The 12220-nt window shown below is 39.9% G+C and overlaps 2 protein-coding genes across 2 annotated transcripts; both read left to right on the top strand.

The window, feature by feature from the left end:
* The first annotated feature begins 1730 nt into the window (after positions 1 to 1730).
* rnf183 (ring finger protein 183) lies at positions 1731 to 4245 on the top strand. The gene is made up of 2 exons (XM_023286211.3): positions 1731 to 2192; positions 2733 to 4245. The coding sequence occupies exon 2, from the start codon at positions 2789 to 2791 to the stop codon at positions 3758 to 3760; it is 972 nt and encodes a 323-aa protein (XP_023141979.1). The 5' UTR covers positions 1731 to 2192; positions 2733 to 2788; the 3' UTR covers positions 3761 to 4245.
* Positions 4246 to 7763: 3518 nt separating this feature from the next.
* On the top strand, positions 7764 to 9200 carry LOC111579095 (uncharacterized). The gene is made up of 2 exons (XM_023286215.3): positions 7764 to 8649; positions 8729 to 9200. Exons 1-2 carry the CDS (start codon positions 7933 to 7935, stop codon positions 8798 to 8800), a joined length of 789 nt encoding a protein of 262 aa, XP_023141983.2. The 5' UTR covers positions 7764 to 7932; the 3' UTR covers positions 8801 to 9200.
* The last annotated feature ends 3020 nt before the right edge of the window (positions 9201 to 12220 follow it).

Genomic DNA, 12220 nt, shown 5'->3' with positions numbered 1-12220 from the left:
GGGGTGTCCTGTGGTGTCTGACACCAAAAGTGGATCCTTTGCATCCTGTGGGTTGTTGGGTGAAGCCTTCATGGATCTGACTTTTGCTGGTAGATCCTGCAGAAGCACAATGAGATTTTGGAGGCAAGGTCAACACCTTGGACTCTGTGTCATTTTCTTTGAGCCATTCCTGAGCATGTTTTGCACTTTGGTCAGATGCATTATCCACTGGGAACCATGTTTGTGTGAGTGTTGCATCCATATATCAGGAACCCAAGTTTTCCCAGGAGAACATTGCATTTTAACAAGATAATCAATGTTATTCACTTCACCTGTCAGTGGTTTAATGTTGTGGCTGATCAATGTGTAGCTCCAGTTGAGAAGAGCGTTAGTTTTCAGCGAGTCAGCCCAGACATATTCTTATGCCATATGCGTCTGTCATAAGAATACCCACTTTCATGTCCCTTCAGGGAGCCGCCTGCTGCAGCATGATTTTATGCCTCCATGTCAGCAACAGCTGTGGCCTAAGACTTTATGTTTTCCACTTGTATGTCTACGCACGTCACATTGTCATGGATGTGATTCCTCAAGAACACCTAGAGAAAATGTTCTCAAATTTGGTGCAAATGTTAATATAGACTTAGCTGATTAAAATTTGGTGGTCAAAGGTAATGGTGACTTCACAAAACAAATTTTGGGCCTAACTGAGAAATTTTAGTGCGAAAGAAAATCTTGGTGGACTGAAGTTGAACCTACTCTTCCATCAGTTGACTATTCACAGAGAAAAAATTCTGCTCGTCATCTGTAGATCAACTAAGTGAGCCACAGATCACTGAGTGTGTTCTGTCTGCAGCCTTATGAGATAACTATATTGTAAGTGGACATAAAAAGCGGCACATATTAATTTTATTTCTGAAAATAGAGCTATATTAACTAGTGATTCAGAACATGAACTATATACTATATAAAGAAATATAACGCTAAAAGATAGCAGCTGTTTTTAGATAATCTGCCATGTTGTTTTTTGAGCTATGATACACATACTGCTGTTTGCAGAGTTTACGTTCCACTTTTTGGTTGTCTATTTGAGCCTAATGCAGCCACATTGACTTCTTTTTAGACATGGTGTCAGTTTGCTGCTTCTTTGCAGCAGCATCCATATTTGAAGTGCTGCCTACAGTCATGGCCTACACCTGTCTTAGAATTTATCGGAAAGTAAAACTACACTTAATTCATATTTATCAAATTTCTTTAAAGTCTTCTGATGGATGTAAACTGCAACATTTCTGTTTGGTGGAGGGATACAGTTGCAAGGCAGGAACTATTGTAGTTATATAAAGCGTGACGCAGCTTCCATTGTCAAAAGTGCCATTTGACAAAGAAAACAAAACAATTCTGTGTTTTTAATGCAGTTAATATTTAATCTCACATATTTAAATCAATGCTGGCCTTGAAATGGAGTCATGAGTTAATATCTTAGTCTGTGCAGGTGCAAAGGGAGGAACTAGTGAGGCAAGGTTAAGCTGAACCCACAGAGACAAGACAGCAGTGGAGGTATGACAGGTATGAGATGTGATATGGACAGTGTTGACAGAACTGCACTGTTGTTCTTTTAAAGCAATGGCTGGAATTTTCTGTACAGTAACTGTTGTTTGTCATCTTAATCTGTATAAACCACACAGATAAGACTGATGTGCTTCTACCATGTGAGCCATCATGCCACTGGTTGCTGTTCTAATAAGCTCAGTTAAACTTAATGTGATGAAAGATATTACTTTAATTCTGAATAATGAGAATGTCCAGCTGCCACTGAAGTGATACCACCATGCCAGACTCTTTCTGCAGGGGTGGACAGATGAGAATTATCTAAGGAAATGGCCTGGTTATCTACATATTCCACACACTGACACAGAAAAAAAGGCACTGGATTCATACAGCTGGTTCAACTGGTCTGACGAGAAAGGGGAGGGTGAGAGGCAGCGAGGAGGAGGAGGTTTCAGAGGAGGCATTGCCGAGCCCACAATTAGAAAACAAGATATAAGAGGAAAGATAAGAACAGAGGAGGGCAGGAAGGACAAACGGTTCAGATTTTAGAGGGTTTTATAGCCATGAAGTTTGGTGATGTGCAGGTGTTGCTGCGCTGATACACAGCAGGATTATTTGACCTGTCAGATCAACGCCGACGACGTTCCGACATTCATCTACCTCAGCAGGTCAGTGTGTGTGTGTGTGTGCGCGCAAACTCTGTTTACTTTTCCTTCTTTTTCTTTGTCTCTGCTGCTCTTTCCTTTCGATTGTATGGACACATGGGTTTTTTGACTTTTAAAGGAATGAGTTGCTAAAATGGAAATTGTGAGCTTCCCACAGGTTAGAAACAAATGAGGAATGATGGAATGTTTTTTATAAGGTTTTAAAACAAGTTGTGGCACAAACCAGTATCACATTTAGTTTTATAGGTTTCACCTACTGAGACAGCAGGGAAAAAACCTTTTTGCAACACTCCCAGCACATGTTGTTTGATGATTACTATGCAGGAAAACCTACTAAACAAATAGAGCAACTCATTATCAAGCAGCACATGCTTGTTGCATAAAGCAAAACAATAGAGATGTTAGATAGCAGGAGATTAGACATGATTGCTTCATCACTGTGAAGCAGCAGTGCTGGCGGAACAGGTAAATTCCTACAGCTTGTTTCCTGCTCTACTGGTTTCTGTGAGCCAATAAACTCACACAAGCTTTATTTTTCCACAGGGAAACTGGGAATCAAACTCCAGCTGGCACTCTACCTCTAGCATCATTCCTCCAACATGAGTGATGACGGGGAAGCGCATAGACCCGAAGGGAGCCAAGGAGCCAGACTGGCCCCCAACGTCAAACCCAAACTCAACCAGAATAGCAGGAACAGCAAGGAGGACCACTTAAAGAAAGAGAAACCAGCAAAGGTGAGGAGGTCAAGGAGCACTGAGTCGGAGAGGTCTGACAGAGGGAGAAGGAGGGATCGAGATCGGCACCATGGAGAGAGGAGGCAGCGTGGGAGGAGTGAGGAGGCCCGGAGACGAGACAGGAAAGAGGGGGAGAACGACCGCAGAAAGCCCCCTGAAGATGACGTGGAAGACACTGAGTGTGCCGTGTGCTTCTGCTCTTACGATAACGTCTTCAAGACCCCCAAACTGCTGGCATGTGGACACACTTTCTGTCTGGAGTGCCTCGCTCGCATCAACGTGGTCTCGCCTGAGCTCAAGACCCTGTCCTGCCCAGTGTGCCGTGAGCTGACCGAGCTGCCCCATGGCCAGGACCTGCCTCGCCTGGGCAACAACGAGGACATCATAGGGAAACTCCCACCAGACATGCAGAGGGCTCTGTCCATCCGCTTCAAGCGCAGCCAGGGGAAGCTGATGCTGAAGAACCCTCCTCCCAACAGCCCGACCAAGCCGAGCTTCCTCACGCTGCCAAAGAAGAGTCAGGAGGTCCAGGCGGCAGCAGGTGGTGACCTCAACCTGAGCACGATGGAGCAGGGAATAGCTCCAACCACTGTGGTGGACGTGGGCCGACCTCCCAACAGGGTGAGGGGCCGCCTGCGGAGGTTGTTCCGCTCGGATCAGTGCTACTACGCTGTGGTGGGGTCCATCATCACCATCACCGTGGTGCTCATGCTGGTGGGGATTCTGGCCTTTGTCATCATACCGAATGTGGTTGTTCGGCCTCCGGGACCAGGCAACCAAACGATACGCCCTCCCTCAGGAAACGGCAGCACATTCACTCCGAACACGAGACCCTGACTGGGCAGAGAGGAAATATCACTGGAGACACTTCTGTGAACATTCAGCCACTTTGTTTTTTGCTCTCGGAGAAGGAAAATCAAAGCATATTCCAGCTTTTTCACATGAAGCTTTGCGAAGAAATGAAGGACAACAAGGACAGCAGCATTTTTTGAACAGACAGGTTTGACTCTATGTTGTTGCACACAAAAGAAACAGAGCAGACCTGCCTTTTGTTTTTGATATTTTTCTGACCATGCTCGTGATTACTGTGAAAGCCTGAGTGGATAAAGATTAATAAACTGTAAATCTTTAAATGCACTAAACTCTGTGACAAAAAGCCGTCGGTATACTTGGATTGTCTCATTAACCAGTTCAGGGTCTCTAGTTCTGACAAACTGTGTTTATAGTCACTGTACATACCCATAGATGATTTATATATTTGTATAAGAATTGACTTGATTTCACATCATATCATCAAATAAAGCCTGTTTGAGACATTTAAAGCTCGTTGCTTTCTGTTGTCTCCATTTAATGTCACACATTTCTTTAGAGCAAAGCTTGCTTTTAACCACTGCTGATTTCATTGTACAGAGCTTCTCCTCTCATAAGTCAAAACAGATTTGTTTCGATTTTCTCTATTAAACCTGCATGTCTTCCTCAGACACCTGATACCCTCTAGTGGTGTAAACACATCTGCCAACAGGGCAGGTTGAGTAATTTCTCGTCAGCTGTGTGTCTCGGTTCTTCAGGCTGACAAACCTGTTCGACGGCGTGTGTGTCTTTCCCTCCTTGGCATTTTTTCTGGATATGTGATTGTTTTTGACACGCTGTTGAACTGCTTGATGTAAAGGAATGTCCACAGCAAACAGCAGGGATGACAGAGAAGTAAATGACCACAGTCAAATTTCAGCCTGTATGTGTCTGAGCAGCAAAAATATCAGTGACTGAATGAATGAATTCTACTCATGATGAATGAAGAAGTAAATACAATCATTTGTAACCTTGTACCTTCCCCACACCAGAAATTTTTAGATCATGTATCACCGTTGAGGCTTTTATAGACATCCCATTGTTTGCCTTGTGGGACTGGATTTGATCATTTGCAGACGTACGTTTAAAACAACATAGTAAATAGTTAGTAAAGCCACAGGCCTGAGCTTGTTTTGCAGTGTCACTTTGGCTTACAAATCAAATATGTGACAAATACGTGACGTTTTTTTAAAATGCCTGCTCTTCAGAAATACATCAGGAAGTAAATGATGATGATATCCTTTGTTTAACTCACAACAGTACCTTGATTGCGCCACAATGAATTTTCACATTTCACAATACAAAGCAGACATTAAGAAAAACAGGAGCTTTCATTCAATTTAACATCATTCAGTACAAGCTGTTTAAACTGTTTTATGGTTAAAACTTGTTTAATTAAGGAAGTTCCACATAAGACAGCAGTGTTGTAAGCCTTGAAATTGGTAATAGATGATTTTATTTTTATGAATTTATTTTGGATAGACTTGTGAATTTAAAAAAACACTTTTGGTAAATGCCGGCTTTCCTTTCACAGAGTAACATCATTAAACTGCCACCTGTAATACAGTGATAAAATTGTTGCCTGCACAATCTGCAACCCTCTGCTGAACAAGAGACTCTGCTTATTTCTTAAAAAAAAAAAAAAAAAAAAAGTCTAACTTAAGTTTCCCAGTATGAGTTTTATAAGATAATTTATCATCCAATCTGTAACCAAGTACTTATAAAGTCAGACTTTCTTTTTTTAAATTGAACTCCAGTTATTGTACTAACTGTAAAACTTATATCTGACATACTGCAATACATGGCCTACATTTTTAAATCTAAGTGGATGTTACTCAATATAAAAGGAGCCAAATGTGAAAAACCCCACCTGTGATCCTCAGAATCAGCTGTTTTTAAATGTACAATAACAGAAGTATATTTAATTAAGCCATGCAGCATTTTACCTTAACACTAAAAATACTTTTTTCCATTTCCCCACTGCTGAAGTACATATGGGATGGGTCCACATTTCACACTTTTTGTAGCATTTTTGAGCCCTCATATCTTCAGAAGTACAGGAGATTTTCAGATTTAAAAAAAAACAAAAAAAATTTTGAGATTCCTTAAAAACTGCAACCAAATCATTTTTACGTCCACTCAAGGTCTCGCAATGTCAAGACTAAATCTAACATTTTCTAACCAACTTTGAACATCAATAGTTTTAACAGGGAAACTGCACCGTTTTAATGTCAATGACATAAAGCCACAACAAGCATTACTACCCTGGATGTGTTTTCTGTTAATTTGCTGGAAAAAGCATAATATTCCAACCCACCCTGATGTACTTCAAGGGTCTCAAATTCTGAGAATATTCCTAGTATGAAGGTTGATTCTTTTTAATAGAATGACCCTCAAGTAATTGTACTCTGCTGCATTTAAATCTGATCCAGAAATCTCCACTAATCCAGTCTTATATTCTGAGGGTCTTAACAGAAGTATTTCTTTATGTATCAGTCACAATGTCATTTACTAGACATTTTATGCCCAAAAACATGGCAAACATTTTGTTTTCTTTCTGGCTGTTGACAGTATTATCAGATTTCTGGAGTGATAAAAAGAAATATCTAAAATCCTCTCGGTATAGACCCCGGTGTAATATGTCAACAAAATTAAAAATTTTGACTGTAAAGAAATGCAGTCTGTTTACAGACACACTGTAAGGACAAGAAAAGGACACACTACAAAATTATTTTTTCTCTATTCAATCTAGAAATCTCCACTTGAGCTGCACTTTCATACACATTTTCCATTTTTTTTCTTGGCGAAATTTGACCGCCAAAGCAGCCTGATTTACATTTTTTCTTAAAAACATGATGAAAATGTATGAAAGTATTATTTAGATCTATGGAATTTTTAAATTAAAAAAAAAAAAAAATCCTCTCTGTGAAGACTTTAAAAGTATGTTCTTGTGAAACAGATGAAAAATTACAGCAAAGAGACACAAAATGACCACAAACTAACATAAATTGCCCACAAAGAGACACAAAGCAACAACAGAGACAAAAGAACTGCAAAGAGACACAGAATGACCACAAAGACACACAAAGCAACCGCAAAATGACCACAAACAACAACAGGGACAAAATGACTGCAAAGAAACACAACACAGTCTCAAAAAAGCAAAAAATGGCCACAAAACAACCACAAAATGACCATGAACAGACACAAAATAACCACAGACACACAAACAACAGGGACAAAAATGACAGCAAAGACACCCAACACAACTGCAAAGTAAATAAAATAACCACAAATATAGAAATTGCCCTCAAATCAACCAAAAAAATTAGCGAGAGACACTACATAACTGCAGAGACAAAACGAGCACAGTGACACACAATAATTGCAGACACAAAATTATTCCAAAGAGTTAAGTAATTGATAAATTGAAATTTCGATTAAAAACTTATTCCCCTAACTCAAAATAATTCCAAAGATAAAAGACATCCACAAAAGACATAAAATGACAACAAAGAGGTGCAAAAATGCAAAAAAAAAAAAAATTTGTATGACACAAAATGATTCCAAAGACACAAAATTTTCTTAGATGCAAACACATTTTATTGAACCGTAGCTGGCAGTAGTCTGATACATTATTGTCAGAGACAGAATTTTTCATGCTGAAACAATGAATGTCTTGTCTACAGGTGGATTTTTCTCCCCTTAGACATTATTTCTTCTCCTGGACTATTTTGAACTGACCAAACAGCCAAAATATGAACTGCCCATGTGTTAGTCTGTGCACGTCTGATAATAACTTGTACTGTAAAATAAGAAAACAGGTAACATCTGTATGTCAATTCTAAACTTTCATATTCACTCAGTGGCTACTTTGAGAACAGATAAACTAAAGTATTTAGGTAACACTCGTGTATCATACTTCACTGTCACTCGGTGCGTTTTTGCGCACCGTCACTGTTGGTGCCTTAAAGACACACCCGCCTGTGCCCCCTCTGCCGCTGCTGGGGCAAATATAGTCGGTGGGCCATAGGAGACCCCCCCACCCTGCTCTGGTCCGCTCCTCCCGCAAATGGACCTTTAGCCTGCAATGTGGCTGTTCGGACAGAGGCTGAATATCAGAACCCCAGCAGGAGAACCGTGGACCCTATCGAACAGCTATGGCCTCCACTCCGTCCGCCTCTGCCCTGTCCGCGGTTCTCCGGTGTCGGGGGAATATCTGGACCAGGAACCCGCCGACCAAGCGGCCTGCAGCCTCCGCCTACAGCCTCGGACTGTCCGCCGGCACGCTGCGCGACTCCACGGCTGAGCGCACCGGGTCACCGCGGAGCGCTACGTGGGAAGCTTTTCCCCGATGTGTCGTGGTGGGAGGGAGGCTGGCCGTTGCGTACAAAGTAGGTGGTAAAATACCGAGAGCGAAAGACCCCAGGGAGGCGAATAAATTATGTTTTCCAAAACTTTCGCAACCCCCAGGGGACGCGCACTCAGCACCGCCTGGTGTCCAAAAGGGCCAGCTGGCGCGCAGACTGACACCTAACCTGCCTGGAAGAGATAAATGCTCCAAAATAATCCACATGATGAAATACGAATCATGCGCTGCACATATCTGTAGGATAATATTTGTTCAGGACACGAGTGAACTCCCAGCTGGCGTGGTGAAGCTGTCCGTGACTTCTCCGCGTTTGGTAACAGGACATATCCCGTCCTTCGTGTTGTCTGGATGGTCAACACTGAAGAGAAATTGCTTATCTTTGACTTCTCTGGTGTCAGAAATGATACTCTATAAACTGGCGGTGCTGTGCGGTTCCAATAACAGCCTTCAGGATGCGCAACAACACCTGCTGGATGAGGAAAACGCCAGAAAAGATGCCCTGCAGGTGAGCAGCATGACTCTTGATTTTAATTATGCAACCGTTTCCATGCATGAAAAAAACATGTTCTGCTTTCTCCTTTTAGGCAAATGTACACATCCACACTTCCTCCAAAGACAACGGTGGACAAAACATCACAGAGGACAGACCTGACTGAGTCCAAGGCCTCGGCTCCAAAAATACACACTGTGACCCAACATCTTTTGTTGACTTTTACACAGCTTTCACAATACGCAACACAACTGGACTTCAACCTGCCGAAACAGGAAAACAGCATTTGGTTTTATAGTGCACTTTTCCATTCACTGTAAAGACACGTATGAGAAATAAACACAGATATTGCTTGTAATCCTACATTCTGAAGTATTCTAGGCCCACTGATATGTTACTGTTGGTCAAACCTTTATTTTTGAGGTTGGTCTGCATGTTTTTCAAAGAAGCTTGATGCAAACGTTTCCTTCAGAACATCGTACAAAAACTGAAGACATCTAGAAAAACTGCACAAATGTGGTGGAATAATTAAACCTAATAAAGACCCCCACAAATATTCAGTGCCACTTCAAGGTCATTACATTTTCTATTTTTTGTGCAAGAAATAAATCAAATTGAGTTCACTCCAAAAAATATTTTAGCGTACCTGTTACCACTATTAAAAAAAAATAATAAAAAGCATGGTTGCAAGTTAAAAGTCCAAATTTATTGATTAAGATAAACTTCTTGAGTTACAAACATGTTTTGATGAGTTGTGTTGATATTATATTTACACCAAATGAATATTGTGATTAATTCAAACTTATATTCCTGCGCTGATTGATTTAAAACAAAATTCAAGTTGCAGCAAAGTACTTAAACTTGCCTGAAAACGTCTCCACCTTGAGTTCAGGATTTCAATCCCCTTAAAACTTGTGTTTCTGCTACCAGTTAATAAGTAATTGGGGAATTAAAATTACACAGATTGTAGGGCAAAGACTTATTCCCCTAATTCAACATAGTTTGTTGGTTAAACATAATTTCATTACAAGTTGCAGTAAGTAAAAAAAAAAAGATTCATGCAAAATGTTGCAATTTTTTTGCCTTCTGCTTTTAGAGCAGAAATGAACACAAAATGACCTGCAGAGATACATAAAATGATCGCAAAGAGATGCAAAACAACCCCAAAGTGACACAACAGAGACAGAACAAATGCAAAGACATGCAAAATGACTGCATAAGACACAACACAATCATAGACGCAGTAGTGAGAAACAATAACAGAGACAAAATAACTGCAAGAACAAAAAACCTGCCACAAAATAATCACAAAGGGACACAAAATGATTGTAAAAATCACTAAACTGGCAAGTGGACAAGTGACAAAATTATCTTAGACACAGAAATATGCCTCTGTACCATAACTGTCTAGTTAGATGCATTACTGACATACACAGACATAATTTTCTGTGTTGAAATCATAAATAAACTATGGATCTGTTGCCTTTTGGTCAGGTATTCACTGAAACACTCTGCAGGATCTCTTCTCCTGGACCATCAGATGAGACACCAAAAACTAAGTCAACATTAACACACCATCATCACAGTTAAGCATGGTGGTGGTAGCATCATGATGTGGGGATATTTGGAAGTAACAGGCCCTGGAAGGCTTGTAAAGGCAGACGGAAAAATGAATGAACCGAAGTATGGAAAAATCTTGCAAGATAAACTGAGACAGTCTGGAAGAAAGCTGTGACTTGGAAGAAAATGTGTCTTCCACAAAAAAAATGAGCCAAAGCTACACATTAAAAACACTGTATAAAATAAGTTTGCAGAAGGAAAAAAAAGAAACACCAGAACTGAGGGAATTTAGGGGAACTAACTCATTTACATATTGATATTGATTTGGTCAATGTTTTGTTGGCTTACAGACAAAATGTTCTGGAGTGGCTGTCAAATTGACAGTTTGTGGCTGGATTAGAAAAGGGCTGTTCACTCATGATAGCTGTGTAAACTGACTGGGCTGGAGCAGTTTTACAAAGAAGAATGAGATAAAATTGCAGAGTCCAGATGTGCAAGACTGATTGAGACCACACAGTTCAATTTTGGATTTGTGGTCAAAGTTGCATCTTCTATAGAAACTTAAAGGGTGCTGTTACTTAAGGAATCACTTATTCTGTATTTTTAACTAATTGTTGTTACTTTGTAAAAAAAAAAAAAAAAAAAAAAAATCTGTCTCATGAAAGACACAGCATGACATGAAATAGTCTTTTTTTTGTGAATTCTTGGCAAGAAAAAAAAGTCAAATTAAATTGGCCACGATTCAGTGGTGGAAAAACAATAAAAGAGGAAAATTTCCAATAGGCTTTTTTACACACCGATCAGCCACAACATTATGACCACTGACAGGCGAAGTGAATAACATCGATCATCTTGCATTATGCAATGTTCTGCTGGGAAACCTTTAGTCCTGACATTCATGTGGATGTTTGACAAGTACACATCCCCAGATGTTCTGAGTCCATGCCCTACTGGATCAGAGGAGTTTTAGCAGCATAAAGGAGACCAACACAATATTAGGCAGGTGCTCAAAATTTCATGCCTGATTGTTCTAATGCTACATCATGTTAGCTAATCGTGTTGAAAGGCTAATTGATGGTTAGAAAACCCTTGTGCAATTATGTTAGCACATGAATAAATGTCTGAGTTTTCATGGAAAACATGACATTGTCTGGGTGACCCATATATGTACTGCATATATATATATAAAACACAGGAGCGATGGTTGCTGGAAATGTTCCTCTGTACACCTATGTAGATATTCCATTCAAAATCAGCCGTTTCCAGCTAGAATAGTCATTTACCACAATGTCTAGACCATATTTATGATTGATTTAATGTTATCTTCATTGAAAAAAACTGCTTTTCTTTCAAAAAGAAGGACATTTCTAAGTGACCCCAAATGTTTGAATGGTAGTGTGTGTGTGTGTGTGTGTGTGTATATATATATATACACACACACACTATCATTCAATGTGTATTTCATTGACAAGCCAGATGCTGCAGTGAGAAGTGAAGAGCGACTCCAATTTTTTTCTTAAACATCACATTTTATTATGCTATTTATTATTATGGTGCCCTTTTTCTGGTGGAACATCAATCAGTATGATCAAGAAATCCTAAATATTAGAGCAATTAGAGCAATGAGGGAATAATTTAGGAAAAATACACAGTTTGATTGACATTTTTCTCTTTTTATTTATTTTAAACATGCTTTGTTCAATAGGTCTAATATCTTTTTCAAGTCAAGCCTGCTGTAAAACTCACCTCACTTGTATATACATATACATATTAAGATAGAGAGAGAGAGAGAGAGAGAGAGAGAGGTTCTTTGTCAGATGTTGTTTGTTATCTGGCAGTCAGAAGGAAACAAATAATCCTTTCCTTTATTTGCCTTTCCCCCCCTGAGGCCCATGTAAATCATGCACCTCTCTGCAGCTCAAACAGAACAACAGATATCGGCTATATTGAATTAAAATCACATTTTAAATACTTTCTTTTTTTTCTCAGCCTCCCTTTCAGCCTCGGTGGTGTAGAAGCTCACAGT

The sequence above is a fragment of the Amphiprion ocellaris genome, chromosome 9, assembly GCF_022539595.1.
Source record: "Amphiprion ocellaris isolate individual 3 ecotype Okinawa chromosome 9, ASM2253959v1, whole genome shotgun sequence".
NCBI lineage: Eukaryota > Metazoa > Chordata > Actinopteri > Pomacentridae > Amphiprion > Amphiprion ocellaris.
The sequence above is the reverse complement of the archived record's forward strand: the minus strand, read 5'-3'. Positions and strand labels throughout refer to the sequence as shown.

What these genes read in the sequence shown, in the direction of transcription:
- rnf183 (XM_023286211.3), top strand. Translation starts at nt 2,789, where the DNA reads ATGAGTGATGACGGGGAAGCGCATAGACCCGAAGGGAGCCAAGGAGCC.
- LOC111579095 (XM_023286215.3), top strand. Translation starts at nt 7,933, where the DNA reads ATGGCCTCCACTCCGTCCGCCTCTGCCCTGTCCGCGGTTCTCCGGTGT. An exon ending in CCAGAAAAGATGCCCTGCAG is followed by an intron (nt 8,650 to 8,728) that starts GTGAGCAGCATG and finishes TTCTCCTTTTAG; the next exon opens with GCAAATGTACACATCCACAC.